This window comes from Bubalus bubalis, chromosome 11, assembly GCF_019923935.1.
Source record: "Bubalus bubalis isolate 160015118507 breed Murrah chromosome 11, NDDB_SH_1, whole genome shotgun sequence".
NCBI lineage: Eukaryota > Metazoa > Chordata > Mammalia > Artiodactyla > Bovidae > Bubalus > Bubalus bubalis.
Window position 1 is genome coordinate 29,947,194 of NC_059167.1, and position 20,105 is coordinate 29,967,298.

At 42.2% G+C, this 20,105-nt stretch overlaps 1 protein-coding gene across 1 annotated transcript; it reads left to right on the forward strand.

Annotated features, from left to right (window-relative positions):
• Window positions 1–10,102: 10,102 nt before the first annotated feature.
• Window positions 10,103–13,809, forward strand: TMEM30B (transmembrane protein 30B). The gene has a single exon (XM_006054430.4). The coding sequence runs from the start codon at window positions 10,403–10,405 to the stop codon at window positions 11,480–11,482; it is 1,080 nt and encodes a 359-aa protein (XP_006054492.2). The 5' UTR covers window positions 10,103–10,402; the 3' UTR covers window positions 11,483–13,809.
• Window positions 13,810–20,105: the final 6,296 nt, after the last annotated feature.

The window sequence follows — 20,105 nt, forward strand, 5'->3', positions numbered from 1 at the left end:
AATACTTTCTAGTCTTTGGACCAGAAATCACATTCTTTTGAGCTAATGGTTTTTTTCTTCCTATGGATGCAATGGTTGATCCCTCACTCTTGGTGTTGGTCACTAGAAAGCTTCAGAAGCAAGCCTGCAGACTACCCCCAGCAAGTCACACAATTTCACAGCAGGCACTTCATGAACCAACTTCTCCCTCAGTTCCACCTTGTTTTATAAAATATATTCCCTTAGCCTTCATTCTTCTGCTTTGAAGTACTTTTTGTATGTTGTTTTATTGCATATTGTAAAGCCACCTCGATGTTTTTTTAAAGACATTATGTAATAAAATTCTTATCAAGACCATCTTCCAGGACCTCCCTGGTGGTCTAGTGGCTAACACTCTGAGCTCCCAATGCAGGGGGCCCAGGTTGGATCCCTGGTCAGGGAACTAGATCCCGTAAGCTGCAACCAAAAGATAAGCACATGTCACAATGAAGATCAAAGATCCTCACACTGCAACTAAGACCTGACACAGCTAAATTAACAGATATTTAAAAAGGACATCTACCAACTTAAGCAATGGAAGGCGTCATGGATGATGAATGTCTAAACTCAAAGAGGACCAAATCAGGAAACTAAGCAAGAATATTCTGGAAATAAAAATCCTGGTGCACACATGATAGCCATCTTCACCATTCTTAAAGGACAAGGAGTAAGATTATTCTGTATTCCTCTAGAGAAGGAACCTAGAATACATTATGGTCATTATCCAAAAAGCTGTCAAATCTTAGAACTAGACAAGGAAGTTCGGTTCAGTTGCTCAGTCGTGTCTGACTCTTTGTGACCCCATGTACTGCAGCACACCAGGCTTTCCTGTCCTTCACCAATTCCCGGAGCTTGCTCAAACTCATGTGCATCAAGTCAGTGATGCCATCCAACCGTCTCATCCTCTGTCGTTCCCTTCTTCTCCTGCCTTCAATCTTTCCCAGCATCAGAGTATTTTCCAAATGAGTCAGTTCTTCCCATCAGGTGGCCGAAGTATTGGAGCTTCAGCTTCAGCATCAGTCCTTCCAATGAATATTCAGCACTGATTTCCTTTAGGATGGACTGGTTGGATCTCCTTGCAGTCCATGGGACTCTCAAGAGTCTTTTCCAACACCACAGTTCAAAAGCATCAATTCTTCAGTGCTCAGCTTTCTTTATGGTCCAACACTCACATCCATACATGACCACTGGAAAAACCATAGCTTTGTCTAGAAGGACCTTTGTTGGCACAGTAATGTCGCTGCTTTTTAATAAGTTGTCTAGGTAGGTCATAGCTTTTTTTTCCAAGGAGCAAGTGTCTTTTAATTTCATGGCTGCAGTCACCATCTGCAGTGATTTTGGAGCCCAAGAAAACAAAGTCTTTCTCTGTTTCCATTGTTTCCCCCACCTATTTGCCATGAAGTGATGGGACCGGATGCCATGATCTTAGTTTTTTTGAACACTGAGTTTTAAGCCAACTTTTTCATGCTCCTCTTTCACTTTCATCAAGAGAGTCTTTAGTTCCTCTTCTCTTTATGCCATAAAGGTTGTATCATCTGCATATATGACGTTACTGATATTTCTCCCTGCAATCTTGATTCCAGCTTGTGCTAGGGACTGCACAAATTGGTGAGTTCTTTGTCACAAGAAGTGTTCAAAGGAGGCTCAAATGTCCTCCTCGTTGAGGTTACAAAGGTGTGGTGGACAGCCTTTGAGTTCTTAGCCAGATCACACCCTCTCCTTTAGAAGAGTCACCTCAACTTTTACTGAAGAGGTGGACACAGTCCACCATGTATCTATCTTGGGACTTTTTCCCACTTCTGCCACAACAGATTGGATCAGGGCTAGAGCAGTGACCCAAACTGGAGTCTCCTTGAACTACAGAACATAACTGGCAAAGTCAGAAGGAGCTAAAAGATGATCCATCACCCATGTATACATGAGTTGTGGCAACCCAAAGCATGCAAAGTCCAGATCTGGAGAAGCAAGCTTGCTGGGGAGGGTACCTACTGAAGTCAGGGAGAAGCAGGGGCAAGAAACAGTACAGAGAGAGGATAGAAGCTTGATGACTTTCTCTTCCTATGAGAGCTAGATGCACTTCCCTCAGTTGCTCCTGTGACATTCCTCATGTCTGAACAATAGCCAGCCATTGCCGAAGCTGTTCCTTGCATTGCAGAAATCCCGGACTACAATCAAAATGAATCCCCAGATGGATTATGAAGCTAGATTAGTGGCCCCAAATGATCTCACATTGCTCTGAGTAACCTTCCTGGGTGCCGGCCCCTGGGGCTTAAGATTTAGTGGCAAGAATCAGATTCTAAGAAATGTGTATTTTTAAACAACACCTCCCTCCCCCAGTGATTTTGCTACTTGGCCAGTTTGGGAACCACTGGGTCAGGTATCATGTAGGGTCTTGGTCCCTTTAAGATGCCCAAACTTTGGTTTAGAAGTTGACACAATGCAGCTATCCTCACAGTATCCTTCCTACTAAAAGAAAACTGAAAATTTTAGACAACAACCACTTTCAAATTCACATTTCAAAGAGAAAGGTCAAGGGCCCCTGCCATCCTCCAAGGGTAATACAATCTTCAGACTGAATATTAACAAGGTGTATTGATCAGCACACATGACAAGTACAGGTTCCCAGCTTCTGGGCCAAGGTATTTAAATATTTATATCAGTGACCTAGATAGTGAAATTAGAAGTATGCTTCTTCAGTTCATTGATGCTATCAAAGACCATTAAGCACCTCTTTCTTGGGCACTTCAGTTTTACTAAGATGAGCCCTCCCTCCTGACATTATGGGTGTTAGAACACAGGGCTTTGCCCTCATGTGGCAACCGACATCTGCTTTATTTGATTTCAAAGCTGATAACTTTTTGAAAAAAATTTTAAGTGTTTAACTATTCACTCCTGATTCAGTCAGGAATTCCTAAGTTTCAAATAGATATTGTCAGGACTTTCCTGGTAGCCCAGTCGCTAAGACTCTGTGCTCCCAATGCAGGGAGCCCGGGTTTGATCCCTGGTCAGGGAACTAGATGCCACACGCCACAACGAAGATCAAAGACCCTGAGTGCTGCAACTAAGACCCAGCACAGTTAAATAAATTAATATTTAAAAACACAAATAGATACCATGACTGTGTGAAAGGGAAAGCCAGAGGATATATCACATCCAGGTGAGGGTGCCCTCTAGACTCAACAGAAGGCTGGTTCCTTAGACACTGCTCTGCCCGTGTCCCCTCTCTCTTCCCATCCTCACCCTTGTATATGCCCATCTCACCTTTCACAGTGCATAGCCCAATTCAGTTTTGATTATACACTTTCTTATTTCTAGTTACAAAGCTCATCCTTCCCTTCTATCTCAATTCTGTCACCCAACTTGTCCTCCTGATATTTTGGGTGTCTCTCTCTTCTGCCAACTCACCAAGTACAACTCCTGCAAATAAACTTTATGCACAAAGTTCAAGTCCATCCCATCACTGCTGGTTTGTTTAGCCTTTTAACCTGGCCATCCCACACCCAATACCTATTGTTGCCTATCTCAGTCCCATTGTTTATTTTATACTGCCCCCTGCAGCTCAACTCACCCAATTCTTCTTACACATGACCTCCACTGTTTTTTCAAGAAGTTGATGACCAAAAATCCCAACACACCACAGCAAGGGGTGGAAAGAATTCCTGTCTTTTCTGCCTTCAGGGCTTGCAGTACTGATTCACTCAAGTTTCTCTGTATCTTCCACTAGGGGGTACCACCCCATAATTTTTCAAACAGGAAGTCTGCTGAATACAGTTCTTAATGAAAAATGAAGTCCAGGCACAGTGGATTTTTTTCAAACTTTTCTGAACACATGCTGTAATTTTATGAAGCAATTTAATTTGATTCCTTTTAAATAAAAGCTGCCCCATGGGCAGAGTAATAGGCAGCAATCTTGAGCAGTATAAACTTATATAAGGGAATGCCAATTAAAAACCCTTGGCTCTATTACGGTAAGATAAATAGTCATGAATTAAATGAAATAAATGCAAAACCTGAGTACAGCCAGACAAGTGAAGTTATTTTCACTTGAGCAAGAGAAATAGACATGCTGAACAAAAGTTGACTTTAAAATGAAAGATTTTGTTAAACAAAAATAAGGCAACTCAGATGTTCTGGGACTTGGCATAAATGGAACAGAATTCTCTTATCTTTGGGCTATAAAAGACTTGCAATGCTAAAAATTGGTTCAAGTCTTTGGGGTTTTTTAAAAAGGAAGTATGCCCAGACATTACACTGTAGTGACTGAAAATGCAGGATGCCTGGAATTTAGACTTTCCAATCTCCCACTTACCTCTATAAAAACTTGGCCAGCCTCCATTTCCTTAGCCTAAATCTTAGTTCTGCGTCAGTTTGACGGCTTTAATGATAGGACCAACCACCTAGGTTTCGGGTGTGAATTACATGAGCTACAGCATATAAAGGGCCTACAGAGTGACTGGCCCACAGTAGGTACTCAAGAAAGGCTAATTATTTATTCAGTGAGTCAGTGCAGTGTACGAAAGATGTCTTAGGATGGCTAAGACCAGATATCTTTGCATTGAAAATGATATTTACTGTCCTTTTGGCAAACATACTCATACAGATAAGTAATCAGGAGACCAGAGAAGTTAAGCAATTTGACAAAAGTCACAAAGCTATTTCTTGATAAACTTTAGAATAGAACTTGGACTTCCTTAATGTCAGGCAACTTTCTTTCCCCTATCCTATATTGCTTCTCCTAGTACCTGATTGTTTATTCATGCAGATTGACTACATTCTGGGGCTAACAACTGGTTTTGTTGGCAAAGTTTTGGTGAATGTAGTCAAGTAAACATTGTTGCAGTGATGTTAAAGACTCCAGCAGTATGTATCTTTAACAGATTTGATTTTTAAGCCCCTTTCCTACTTTTAGAAATTTACCCTTAGGAAATAATATAAAATGAAAAGTGAAAGTGAAGTCGCTCAGTTGTGTCCGACTCTTGGCGACCCCATGGACTGTAGCCTACCAGGCTCCTCCCTCCATGGGATTCTCCAGGCAAGAGTACTGACGTGGGTTGCCATTTCCTTCTCCAGGGGATCTTCCCAACCCAGGGATCAAACCCGGGTCTCCCACATTCCAGGCAGATGCCTTAACCTCTGAGCCACCAGGGAAGCCCAATCCCATAAAATGAAAGGTTATATGCAAAAAGATGTTTGCTACCATATTCTTTGGAATACTGAAAAAATAAAAATAATCTACATGCCCAACAAAGGAAAGTAGTTTAATATGGCAGAAGCATGGATTCTGGAACCATTTAAAAATTATGAAGACCACAAAGAAATAGAAATATTTACTTTATTCATCTCATTCCATAAAGAGGTAATTTAGCACATAGAATGATAATGTATTTTTGTAATTAAAATCAATTAAATAATTATATGGATAAATCTAGAAAATAAAAGAAAAAATAAAATGATTTTAGGAATACTGGAATTGGAAATGACTTTTTCTCTCACTTTGAGTTCTCTTCATGACAAAGAGATGCAATAAAGACTTGTTTAGAATGAACTTTCTTTATTGGGACTGAGAAAGATTTACATGATCCAAGTATCCTTTAATGCATCATGATAACATAGCCAAATGAAAGACAGGTCAGAGCCCTCAGCATACACTGAACTGAGGGACACAGCAATGTATACCCATCCCTGGCCTCTCAGAATTTACAAGCTGGTAGAGAAGGCATGACATAAACCTGGATCTCAACACTGCTCCACCTGCAAACTCTTTAACATCCCACCTCAAACCAGGGCTGTTCCCCTCTCAGCTTTCATGCCACCTGCTTATTAACATCATTAGAACTGCCAGTCTGCTGGTCCCTATGCTCTCTTTTGTTCCCACAGCTTGGTTTCATTTTTCTTTGCTATTCTGTTTAAAGACTAAGGCATATCACTGTAGCTACCTTGTCCACAATAAACTGCAATATCTTAGACCTTTATTTCGAATTCATCTGAGCTGAAAGCCCCCATGAGCTGGATGTGTTCACTTGTCTTTGCCCAGCCTGGGTTGCAGGACTTCCCTAGATGAAGCCACCCAACATCCCTTCGTATACCCCTGGCCAGTTTCCTCTCCCGCTCCTGGTGGTCCTGCCTAGTCTCAGGCTTCCCCTTCCCTCCCCCCACCCACCAACACACTTTACTGTACAGAAATTCTTACATGAGAAATTTCTTCCCTTGAGCCAAGCCCAAAGTCTAGCTGCATTCTGCATCCATCCTTACTCCCTGCCTTCCTGTTTCAGAGGTGACCTGACCCTGCATGTGCTCTCGAACCCAGCACCTCCTGCCTATTCCCACTTTTGTACCATGAGCTTGTTGCCCCTCTCTTCAACTTTGCCTAAACTATGATCATCTTCCTTCAAACCCTTCTCCCCTCCAACTCTTGCCGTCATCTATAAAGAAGCCTTTCCCTTGAGATGGATACTTACTCTTCTAAATGATTACCACTTGCCTTTCTCCTCCCCTTCCCCATACTTCTAAAAAGGAGTTGTCCTACCTTGGCTGTCTCCAAGTCCTCTTTGCCTCATCTGAGATAACCTGACTCCTCCCACTCTACCACCCAAACTGTTCCCACAGAAACTAAATCCAAAGGTGCCTTTTCATTTCATATCTCATTAGAAACCCTCAGCTGTGTTTCACCCTGTTAACCATTCCTTGTCTTGAAATAGTCTCTTGACTTTTGGGGACACTCCACTGTGACCTTAGTTATTGGATAGTTATTTGAATGAAAAAACGAATGTCACCTGAGGAGGGGAAAGCTAGTAAGGCTCTCAGCTCAACAGGAGGGCTCACACTTCAGGGGGGTGGTGGCAGGGCAGCTGTTAGATTTAAAATACACTAGATTAAGTTTCGGAAACTGAATTCCTTCCTAGAGACTAGTTTTGCGGACTCTATGTCAAGCCAACTGATCACTCAATGATAACAGAGGTGGATGGAACCCATCGAAACGATACAGAGAACTGTTTATTCTTTTGACTCATTGAAGGACAGGTGTAGTGGAGACTGGATCATACTATAGGAACTTGTGGACAGTGCTGGGATTTCTTCTCTTGAAGATGATCAGGAGTGAGGGAAGTGGAATTCAAGTCAGCTGGGTCTCCCTCAGTCTTCTCTAACAGCTAAAGCTTCCAAACTGCATTCATTCTATTCAATAAGACAGAGTGAATTCTCCATGATTCAAAGATTACTTTTTAATTTTAGTATCAGTTTTGTAAAGTATAACCTGGTACTTACGTATATGCTGTCTCATCTATTTTGATTCTTTCTTACTCTTAAGTAATATGTCTTCTATTAGACTGCAAAAGGCTTTGATGTCAAGGGTCCTTTTTAGTCTAATTGTCTTTTGTCTTCTACATTCCCTAGCATAATAAGACTGACACTTGAAAGATGCTAAAAACAAAAATCCCAATTAAAGACCTAAATGTTAGATCGGACACTATAAAACCCTTAGAGGAAAACATAGGTAGAACAGTCTCTGATATAAATCACAGCAAAATCTTTTTTAATCGATCTCGCAGAATAATGGAAATAAAAGTAAAAATAAACAAATGAGACGGACTTAAACTCAAAAGCTTTTGCACAGCAAGAAAAAGTGAAAGTTTCTCAATCGTGTCTGACTCTTTCCCACATACTATATAGTCCTTGGAATTCTCCAGGCCAGAATACTGGAGTAGGTACACCTTTTCCTCTCCAGCTAATCTTTCCAACCCAGGGATCAAATTCAGGATCTCTGGCATTGCAGGCGGATTCTTTACCAGCTGAGCCACAAGGGAAGCCCAAGAATACTGGAGTGGGTAGCCTATCCCTTCTCCAGTGGATCTTACCAACCCAGGAACCGAACCAGTGTCTCCTGCATTGCAGGCAGATTCTTTACCAACTGAGCTATCAGGGCAACAAAATAAAAAGACAACCCACAGATTGGGAGAAAGTACTTACAAATGATGTGACTCATAAGGGATTAGTCTCCAAAATTTACAAACAGCTTATGACATTTAATAGCATCAAAACAAACATTCCACTCAAAAAATGGGCAGAAGACCTGAATAGACAGTTCTCTACAGAGGACGTACAGATGGCCAATAGGCACATGAAAAGATGTTCAAAATCACTACTTATTTGAGAAATGCAAATCAAAGCTACAATGCGATATCACCTCACACCAGTTAGAGTGGCTACTGTCAAAAAATCCACAAACCACAAATGCTGAAGAGGGTGTGGAGAGAAGGGAACCCTCCTACACTGTTGGTGGGAATGTAAATTGGTACAGTCACTATGGTGAACAGTATGCAGGTTTCTTAAAAACTAAAAATAGAGCCACCATACGACCCTGCAATTCCACTCCTGAGCGTGTATCCAGAGAAAAACATGGCCTGAAAAGATACATACACCCCAATGTTCATTGCACACTGTTTACAATGACCAAGACATGGAAACAACCTCAATATACATCAACAGAGGAATGGATAAAGAAGATGTGGTATATAAATACAGTGGAATATTACTCAGCCATTAAAAAGAATGAAATAAGGCCACTTGCGGCAACACAGATGGACTTAAAGAGTGTCATACTAAGTGAGAGTATCATACTAAGTGAAGTAAGTCAGACAGACAAGGAGAAATATCATATAACATCCTTTATATGTGTACTCTAAAAATAAATGATACAAATGAACTTATAAAACAGAAAGAGACTCACAGAAAATGAACTCATGTTTGCAGTGGGGAAGGGATATTTAGGGCCTTTGAAAAGGTCATGTACACACTGCTATATTTAAAATGGATAACCAACAAAACCTATTGTATAGCACACAGAACTCTGCTCAATGTTATGTGCCAGCCTGGATGGGGTGGGGTTTGGGAGAGAATGGATACATGTATATGTATGACTGAGTTCCCTTCACTGTTCACCTGAGACTATCACAACATTGTTAATTGGCTATACCCCAATACAAAATATTTTTGGAGTTAAGAAAAATAAAGAGAAAAGAAAAAATATATATATACAAACGGAAAAAAAAAAACCCTGTTGTTTAATTTAGCAAGTATTTTAACTTTCCAAATTTCAATTTACTCCAGAATGTGATATAGTATTTTAGGTGCAGAACTGTAATATAGAAAATATTTAAGTTATTTGCATTTTATGAGCGGGAACAGAGGCAGAAACACCTCAGTACCTAAGAAGGATTTAGCACAAAGTTGAAATGGCCTGACACCTTCTTGTGTATATTGTACCAACCTAGATATAAAAGCTGGAATCCCAAGCAATGTTCAGAACTAATTTGGGTTTTCTTTGCGCTAAGTCCTACAAATCCTTGTAGTTCACCTCCTTAGGCCAAAAGTCGTAACATCCTTGACTGTGGATAGCAGCTAGGTCTTTTGGGACTTTGGATTAGGCCTTTTTTTTTTTTTCCCAGTCAGGCAAATAATCTGAAAAGAGAAAGAAATTACATGTAGTCCAGTGCATTTTTCTGTTTGTGCGGTTTCTCCACCAGCTAGAGATATTTAAAGGCCCTGAACCTCTTGCATCTTTAATTCTCTTTTTTAAGTGTCATTTTATTTTTAGAGAACTTTTCACTTTTTTTAGTTCTACAGCCAGATTGGGGCACCTAGCTGGAAAATCATTTTCCCTTAAAAAAAAAAAAATGCTAGAATTTGAATGCAGGCATGTAATTCCAAATAGATTTACTACAGTGCAATTCTTCGGACATTAACTTTTATTGCTGAAAGATAACTGAAAAGGGTCCTTAAATTAACCTACAAAGACAAGAGGCTCTAGAGACACTTTTCCCGCCTTTTAGATAAAAGGGGATTAATTACCTGTAAACTTCAAGGCTCCAGGACACACGATGCAATCCCTCAGAGGAACTGTGCTAGAAGCTGTAGCTTCTATGATTTCGGGTAAGACTGGCCCAGGCACTCTGGTCACATAGAAAGCGGAAGGGAAGAAGTACCTGAGCAAGGTAGGAGCCACTCAGAAGCAGCCTGGGGCCGCCACTCACCTCGAGGAGGAGGCGCTGGCGTCTGGAACCACCTGGATCGAGAGGACAAGTGAACCCTGCGTCCGCCAGGTGAGGGAAGGGAACGCCCGCCCTACTCACCCCAGAAGAGGCGGGGCGCGGCTCGCGATTACCCGCAGGGGCGGAGCCGGTCGAGCACCTGGGCCGAGGCGGAACCGAGGGGATCCAACCACCACCAGAAGAACCTGGTACCAAGACTCACCTGTGCGGGGGCCTGAGGCCGGGCCGGGGCCAGAACTCACCTGAGCAGGCGGAAACCTGCCCCGGGAGTAGCCCCAGGCTCGCCCAGCGCGGAGGCCGAGGCACCCCGCCGGGCCGCAGCACCCGAGCGCCTCTCCATGGGTCCGCGCGGCGCCATGACCTGGAGCGTCACCGCCCGGGGCGCCCACCAGCCAGACAACACCGCGTTCACGCAGCAGCGCCTCCCCGCCTGGCACCCGCTGCTGTCGGCCAGCATCACGCTGCCGCTCTTCTTCTGCGCCGGCCTGGCCTTCATAGGGCTGGGCCTGGGCCTCTACTACTCCTCCAACGGCATCAAAGAGCTCGCGTACGACTACACCGGCGACTCGAGTACCGGCAACTGCTCGGTGTGCGCCATGGCCGGCCAGGGCCGCGCGCCGCCGCCCCCCTGCTCGTGCGCCTGGTACTTCTCGCTGCCCGAGCTCTTCCAGGGCCCGGTGTACCTCTACTACGAGCTGACGAACTTCTACCAGAACAACCGGCGCTACGGCGTGTCCCGCGACGACTCGCAGCTGAGCGGGCTGCCGAGCTCGCTGCGCCACCCGGTCAACGAGTGCGCCCCCTACCAGTACAGCGCGGCCGGCCTGCCCATCGCGCCCTGCGGCGCCATCGCCAACAGCCTCTTCAACGACTCCTTCTCGCTGTGGCACCAGCGCCAGCCCAACGGGCCCTACGTCGAGGTGCCGCTCGACCGCACCGGCATCGCCTGGTGGACCGATTACCACGTCAAGTTCCGCAACCCGCCGCTGGTGAACGGCAGCCTGGCGCTGGCCTTCCAGGGCACCGCGCCCCCGCCCAACTGGCACCGGCCGGTCTACGAGCTGAGCCCCGACCCCAACAACACCGGCTTCATCAACCAGGACTTCGTGGTGTGGATGCGCACCGCTGCGCTGCCCACGTTCCGCAAGCTGTACGCGCGCATCCGCCAGGGCAACTACTCGGCCGGGCTGCCGCGGGGCGCCTACCGCGTCAACATCACCTATAACTACCCGGTGCGCGCCTTCAGCGGCCACAAACGCCTCATCTTCAGCAGCATCTCGTGGATGGGCGGCAAGAATCCATTCCTGGGCATCGCCTACCTGCTGGTCGGCTCCCTCTGCATCCTCGTGGGCTTTATCATGCTGGTCGTCTACATTCGCTACCAGGACCAGAACGACGACGAGGAGGACGACGAGTGATTCCTGCTTTCAAGTACCCTTTCTGCCCCTTGCCAAAACTTGCAAATTTCTTTAGGCTTCTCCCTCTCGACTGTCACCCAATTCCAACTTCGCCTCACTTTGCCTCCTATTGTGGATGAGGGGACCAGAGAGAGTGAAATTAACACCTGATCAGGGGCTTCCAGGCTCTTTTAGGGTGTTTGAATTGCTAGAGCGAGGAATTCCTGCAAATTTCCCCCATCTCTTTCACGAGTGGACATGTTAGGTTCTTTGAGCGAGGAATGGACGCTTATTCTTATTCTTATTCAACCCCCATCTGATGAAGAGACAGACCTGTAGATGTTAAAGAACTCGTTCGAGATCTAACAGCTACTCATTGGCTCCTGGTTCTGATTCTGACTCTGAAGCTAGAGCTTTAACCACTGTAGTACAGTGATTTTCTTTTCTTGGGGGTGGGGGTAAGTGTAGAGAGTGAAGCCCACAAATAACCAGCAGAGGCATGGAAGAGTGGAGGAGAACATACTGTTTTAAAATGTAGATAGATTAGAAGGCCCCATCCCCAGAAATTCTGACACATTAAGGCTTTGGTGAGACCCTCAAAGCTGCAGTTTTAACAAACCTATCTGGAATATTCCTCCGGCATTCTCTCAAGGGAATCAGTGCCCTGAAGTAGGGAGCAAGTAGGATACTGTTTCCCTATTTCTTAATCTGTCTGAGGCTAAGTGTGACTCCATCACTGCCCGTCCAGTTTTTCAGGTGGTCATCTTTTCCCAGGGGCAGTGAGTGACAAGCATAATGTTCCAAGTTTGGTCTCACTCCTCCTTGAACATAGGAAGCTCTCTGTAACATGCAGAGTACGTGAAAACAACTCTTTGGCATACAGATTTGCAGAGCAGGGTTTGTAACAATTCATTTGATATTTTAGTGCAAGAAATTTAATTTTTTTGGGGGGGGGCCAGGTACTGTGTAGAAACTTGAAAATGTTGGGTCAGTTTGTACAGTTCAGTGGGAAGGTTTTATTTAACCTTAGAGTCAGATAGCTGGAGGGGACCTTAGAGGGAAAATGTTTTTCCTAAAGTCATATTGTGACTCAGTCTTGTCATCTAAATGATTTTTTATGCTTAGTGATTTTTTTTATGCTTATGTTCTTCATACCTTTTCCCTTGTGTCTAAAAAAAAGTTAATGTTCTCAAATGAACCATGTTTGTTTTTTAATAATACGTTGAAGTGAATGCTAAGAAATTAGTCTTATGTAAACTAGACTCTTAAAAATTATTTGAACCATTGAGATAATGTTAAACTTTGACTACTCTAAAATCATTTTAATATATTGATATATAAAGTTACTGTAAGATAGTAGAATTTTTAAAAACCCTTTTATGACAAAAGAACTTTAAAAAATGAGATCATCTGCACAAGTTTATTTGCTGAAAGCAAACAGTTATTTGGTGTTCTGTCAGAACTCTTAGTGCCTATTCTGTATTATGGCTACTTTCCAGTTACTACACTTTTTGCTCATGCCAGTGTTCTTGCCTGGAGAATCCCAGGGACGGGGGAGCCTGGTGGGCTGCCGTCTATGGGGTTGCACAGAGTGGGACACGACTGAAGCGACTTAGCAGCAGCAGCATAAGGCAGGGCAATACTTTGAAGTTTTTTGTTTTAATTGAGTCACAGAAATATTGAATTGTACTGAATAATTTATATTAATTTTATTTTATTCTTCTGGTTCTTTGAAAAATAATAGACATAGACAGCATCCATGTTCACTGACATCTGTTGGATCTTCTGGAACAGTTGTGACTTAAGAGATTCTGTCCCAGTATTTACATAAACCAAAAAATATTTTATAATCCCAATATGTTGGCTTCCCAACTCCTGAATATGACACAATTTTACTGTCAGATTGTGTAGTGTGATTTTAGGCTGTGTATATATGATCATATGTATGTAGAGTAATTTTTATTTATTATGAATTTTTGATCAAGTAGCTGCTGCTTTATAATTTACCACATTTTTTTACTACTTAGTTGAGAAGAACCTTGTATATTACTATCATTTTTACAATATTCATTGCTATATAATTTTAAATGAGTCTACAAAATTAAAGATATTCTGATTAAATCAATGAATATGGTTCTAGGCCCTCTTCTCTGGGTTTTTGAAAGAGAATAAAGGTTATATTTGTGTTGCCTTTGTTATCACATTTGCTTAACCCTTTTGAACTATGATCTTAAAGCCACAAACATTAAAAAAGTTACCAGCTACCATCTATTTTGCTCATTTGTTATTAGCAGATTTATACTGCAGCAAGAAAATCATCTTTCAGAATAAAGCTCAAATGAACTCAATTTTTCAGTGTTAACTTCCTAACAGAATTTGAACTTACATCAATATCAACATGTAGTATGAATCAGACAATCCTTGACTGTTGTTTGAATTTAGTAAAATGTGGTCAATTTTTAATAATATTTAGTATTAACTTACTAAAGAATGTGACTGCAGCACTCTTACTTCTCCATTTCTGCATTTTACCCAAATTGTATTTTGGACTACAAAACTTCAGAAACTTTAAAAACAAAAAATGAAACATTTTCCTGCACTGTAGCATTTTGTTTAGTATCTCTGGATTCTAGCTGGGTTTGAATTCTCATGTCGTCCAGTAAATGCTTCCTAGCTAGAGCTGTGTCGTCTGGAATGAGACCGAAAAGTGAACCTCAACAATTGGACTGAAAATGTGCTTTGATCTACTTTGTAAAGTAAACCACAAACAAAAGAGAAACTAATGTGGTTGGCGGGAACTCCCAGTACAGAATAATGTAACAAGAAAGACTTTCCAAGAATGTCCAGAATCAAGTCAACAATTCAAGGACTAGACAGTTGTTTCAAATCAGAGACAGAATAACGGTCTGAGATTTCCTTTAGTAATAAGTACCACTTCACACTGTATAACCACAACCCTTTCTGCATCATGGGATCTGTGCCCTCTTCTTGTCATTGGGGATCTCAAAAGTCTTGAGTAAATTCTCAGAGTTATTGGTAGAGCTGTAATGTAATCAATTCCTTATATGCCCCTGGGTATATCACTTACTGTGTACAAGTAACTGTAATAATAGTAAATGCCCTCTTCCTTTATTTTCATCAGGCATTTCTTTGCACCTTAGATTTTTTCCCACAGATAAAACATAGCTGACTGATTTAGATGACAAAATTGAATTTTTTTAACTTCAGTTTTTCCCCCCCAGGAGAATTTCTCATAATTTCCCTCCAGCAAAAGCAGTCACATGAAGTGTCATTAAGAAAGTCATTCAGTGAATCTGACTGAAATATATTAAGTTCCCAGAGAGATTTTACCCGAGAGTAGTATTTTTGTGTAAAGAATTTGCAAAAATTATAAACAGTTGTTGACTCACTGTATACTACCATCCCCCATGGTTTCTTTGATAAGACTACCAACATGTATTCAGGGAAAAATACTTCCCCACTGGTTTGCCACCTGGCATTATAATTCTCACTGTTAGTGGTAATGATGTAAATTAGTTCACCACAGCAAGGTGGCATTTCTTTCTTTATGCACTTGGCTGAGCAGCTCAGCACAGCACAGTGAAGACCCCGAGGCAGTGAAACCTAGCATAGACTGGGGGTGTGGAGGAAGAGGAGAAAAGAAAGGAAAAAAAAAAAGGTGCAGTTTGGAGCATGAAGCCTGGTGTCCAGAAGGGGGAGACTTGGCTGTGACTGGAACCCACTGCAGAGGGCACAGCCCACCAGTGACCTCACTGATGACAAACCTTGGAGAAATTCAGCAAGTGGATGGTAGCTCACCTCCTTCTGAACCTCTCAGCTTGTCTTTTTGATGAGTTTTAGTGTGACTTACCTTTTTCCTTAGAAGCAAAAGATAGTACTGTCAAGCACCTCCTCTAATAGCCTTTCTCTCCACATTGAGTTCTTAGCTGAATTCCTGTTAAAGTGGCTGAAACCTTACATTACTGATGAAAACTGTAAATGATGTGTCATTAATTATGATACTTTGTTCTTCTAAAAGGCCTTTGTTCTGAAAGTCCAAGGTGCTTAACACTATTATACAGTTTCATTAATTTTAACCATCAAAATGCATGAGGTTTTAGAAAGTCATCAAGACTGATGAGGGAGAAATTCATTCTATTTTGCTCAATTTTGTTCAAAAGTCAACGAAAGCAGTGTTCTACAACAAAAGCACAGCCTCTGCATGAGGCAGTCATAGTCATTTTAATGGGGGCACTTGAATATTCTCAAAGGAAGACTTGATGAAGTCTTGCTATGATTTTAATAAGTTAAAGACATATTCCATTTTTGTTAAAGAATCCAAAATGAGAGCTCCATCAGTTCCTACTCACAGTAAATGACAGAATGTTGTTGTTGTTTAGTTGCTAAATCATTTCTGGCTCTTTTGCATGGACTGTAGCTTGCCAGATTCCTTCATCCATGGGATTTCCCAGGCAAGAATACTAGAGTGTGGTGCCATTTCCTTCTCCAGGAGATCTTCCTGATCCAGGGATAGAACCCGCATCTCCTGCATTGCGGGCAGGAGCAACCAGAGAATTCTTTACCACTGAGCCACCAGGGAAACCCAAATGACAAAATGTGAAAGTGTGTGAAAGTGTTAGTTGTGTCTGACTCTTTGAGACCCCATGGGCTATAGCCCACCAGGCTCCTCTGTCCATGGAATTCTCCAGGCAAGAATACTGGAGAGGGTAGCTATTCCCTTCTCCAGGGGATCTTCCTGACCTAGGGTCGAACCCGGGTCTCCTGCATTGCAGGCAGATTCCTTATCATAGGAGCCACCAGGGAAACCCAAATGACAGAATGGAAAACGCTTTTACTCTTTCCTTTTTGTTTTTACCTACAAGGCTTTAGGGGTGAAGACTTGATATATCAATGTAATTTGTAAGTAACTGAAGGATGGTATCTTTCATACCATTAGGAGGCAACCTAGCTCATTTGTTCACTCACTTTCATGATTCTTTAAAAACATTATTGACCATCATATAAGTAAATGGCATAATCTCTACCTCCAATTCTAATTTCTCTCCAAACTCACACATCCAGCTGCCTCTGGGACACGCCTAAATGTCCTACAAATAGCATAAGCTCCACGTGGTCAGCAGGAAACCCACTGACCTTTCCTCCAAACCCATTCTTCCAGGAATAGCCCCAGATGCTGAAAATGACTCATCGATCCCACTCAGTCATCCAAGCCCCAAACCTGAACTGCCTCCTTGGCTCCTCCCTCTGTTTCTTCCCACATCCAACTAGTTATCAGAGCCTGTTGCTTCTAGATCCCAAATGCATGCTCAATCAGGTCTCTCTCTGTCACTGCCTTGGCCCAGGACTTTGTTATTTTCCATCTGGAAGCTGGAGGAGCCTGCTAATTGGGCTCTAGTTTATTTTCCACATCCTAACCACAAGGAGCTAGCCAAAACACAGATCTCATCGCATGACCCTCAACTTCAGCTCTCTCACGTCTACACACAGCCTACAGGAGAAAGTCTAAGCTCCTTAGCAGGGCCTAGAAGGCCTTCATGGTTGGCCTCGCTCTGAATCTTCATGACTTCTTCCTCCAAGGCTCCACCAAATTCCAGCTATATTGAATGATTTGAAGGGGCCTGAACCCAGCATCTTCTCACGTCTTTACCCATGTTCATCTTGCATGTCCACTTGACCATCAGAATGTGTCCAGTCATCCTCAAGACCCTGTTCAGTGTTTGGGTCATTGTCCTCTGTGAAGTCCTCCACAAGCCCTCTTTGCCCTTCCACTCTTTGCCCTCAGCCTCGTCTTCCCTTTAAGCTTATTCCTTCCTCGCAGCACTTGATGCATTGTCTAGAAATTGCTTATTTGGTTATATACCTCCATATTCAAACTGTTAGTTCTTTGAGCACTGAGGATTTTTTCATCTCATCTGTCTTTATTACTGCCAATGCCAAGCTGAGTGACTAGCCTGTGGTGGGTCTTCAAACATATGTTGAATGATTATTAGGAAATAATTGTGATTCCATTACTTTACTACCACTGAACAGGTTATTTCTTATGATATCATTAAATGCATAGGAAATCATTGAGGAAACAAAGATGACACCCTAAACTTTTGAAAATGTTACAGTAAGGTGTGTCATGAAGGCACATATATTTTTAACAGCACCAAAGTCTAAGCTTAGAGTTCCCATTTGGATAACTTACATGTGCAGTTGGGTTTTCCTCCATAAACTAATTTGCAGAAATGAATAGCAGATGGGTTACATTAGTTCGTTGATAGAGGGGACAGTTGCTTTATACTCAAAAGTCCTCAGTGTCCCTCCTATTAAACTGCAATAAGTTAATGGAATGTTTATATTTTTGTGGTGCTTCTTTATAGAGGAGAATTTTTTACTTACTGTAGTATTCTATAATAAAATGTAAATGAACACTGCTTTCCTCTGCCAGATAATTACTCCAGAAACCATTTAAATGAAAATAGCATTTGTAGAGAAACATCCAGAAAGAAAAGCAAAAATAAATGGCATACTAGTGGTCCCATTTGCTGGCTGATGTTTGGTTTATAACATTTGGCACATCTTGATATCTACATAATAGTAGTTTTCAAACCATAAATAATATTTTACAGAGGTCACACCATAGTTATTTAAGTTCAGGGGTTTATTTCCCTGAGCACTAAGTAGCTATGAATGAATTATGTTTAGTCTGATCTGCCTCAGAAGGGCCATAAACCTCCAAGTCATAGCAAACCGTGGAATATTACTTCAATACGTCAGGAAAATTGTACATGTAAAAGAATAATGCATGATAAGGGAAAGGTGTTTTTATTTTTCTAAAGTAATATATGTTACTGGGCAGGAGCTATAAAATTTTGTTATGTTAAACTTTCCTCTGATTCTGGAAAACAAGTTAAGAAACAGTTTTGCCTGGTCAGACCTAAGCCAGCAAAGCAGGCTGTGGAAACAGAGACGGCCTAGGAAAGAGTTTGGCTTTGGTTTTTTCCTTCTGAGAATCCTGCTCTTCAAAAAGATGAAAGCAAGGAAAAGTTGCAAGAATGCAAGAGATGGTTTTGCAAAACTTCCCTTTACAATCAGCATTCTTCTCCTAAGCAAACGTTTTGGATTTCCAAGCAAGTGTTTTTGTAGATACCCAGAAGTATCTGCAAGAAGAGAAGGTATAATTCACTTATAAAATTAAATCTACTTAAAATGCTTAAATGAAATTGTTAAGCATTTCCCAGACAACATGCTAAGCAATTTCCATGGTTTCCTCCTTTAACTTCTATAACAAACCCTAATATCCCCATTGGGCATACGCAGAAACAGAGGTTTGGAAAAATAAAGAAACTAGTCCAAGGTGACATGGTTGACGAGAGACAGCAGGGAGGTCACTGTGACTGCAGAAGCTCCCAGCTATTCAAAGTCTGTAGCGATGCCTTCCAGGCAACGTTCTCAATACCTTACCAACGTCCCCCCATTGTAGTCCTCATGACAGTCCTGTGAATCTGCAGGGCACAGGCAAGGAACCTGAAGCTCAGAGAGGTAAAGTATCTAGCCTAAGGTAGCACAGACAGTAAGGAAGAGCCAGGATTCAAACCAGCTTATCAGACTGAGGATCCACAGTAAGGCATTCGATATCTCATCCTCTCTGAATATTAAGAGTAATCTCAGAAGGGAACAAACATAGGCAAGACACTCCTGAAAAAAAGTAACAGGGGGATGTGAGAGTGAGGAGGTGGAAGGGGAATTTCCCTTGACCCACCAGAAATGAAGACTTACTGCAAAGTTTCAGTTATTTAGACAATTGGGTGATTTTAAACAAGAGGGAAGACAACTAGACCGATGGAATGGAAGGGAGAGGGCATCAGAGCATGAAGGAAAGACCAGAAGTGATTATAATTCATGAGAGTGGTTACTTCTGAGAAAAGAGGAGGCAGAGAGAAAGAAGCAGGGATGAGGGACAGGCAAACTGGGGCATCAGAGGTACTGGTCACATTCTATTTCTTAAACTAGGAAGTGAACACACAGGAGTCCATTTTGCTAACATCTTTTAAACTATGCAGGGCTCCCCAGGTGGCCCTAGTGGTAAAGAAATGCAAGAGATGAGGGTTTGATCCCTATGTTGGGAAGATTCCCTGGAGAAGGGAATGGCTACCCACTCCAGTATTCTTGCCTGACAAATCCCAAGAGGAGCCTGGTGGGCTACAGTCCATGGGGTCGCAGAGTCAGACATGACTGAGCATGCACCCTTAGACTATGCAGATAGCATAGTATTGAAAAAAAATAATAACCCAGGGAATACACCCTGTCCGTGTGAAAGGCTTTTGGGGGTGGGGATGGTTCTCATACTGTTAGAACATGATGGTCTATAACACTCTTAGAGTCCACTCCTTTCTGGGGTGTTTCCAGTATTTCTATAGACTCATGCAATGCACATGGTTAGAAGTCATTCTCAAGGGTTTGGTAATTCACTAAGAAATCTGAAAATTATTTTTAATTTAACATTTTCTTTAAATTGAATGATTAAAATGACTTTAGATGGACTACTGCCCAAGCACTCCATTCTAATTGAAAGTTCAAAGGCACCAAGCACACTCGATGGTTGGTCCCCTGGGAATTCTGGTAGGTTGGACATTCC

What these genes read in the sequence shown, in the direction of transcription:
- TMEM30B (XM_006054430.4), top strand. Translation starts at nt 10,403, where the DNA reads ATGGGTCCGCGCGGCGCCATGACCTGGAGCGTCACCGCCCGGGGCGCC.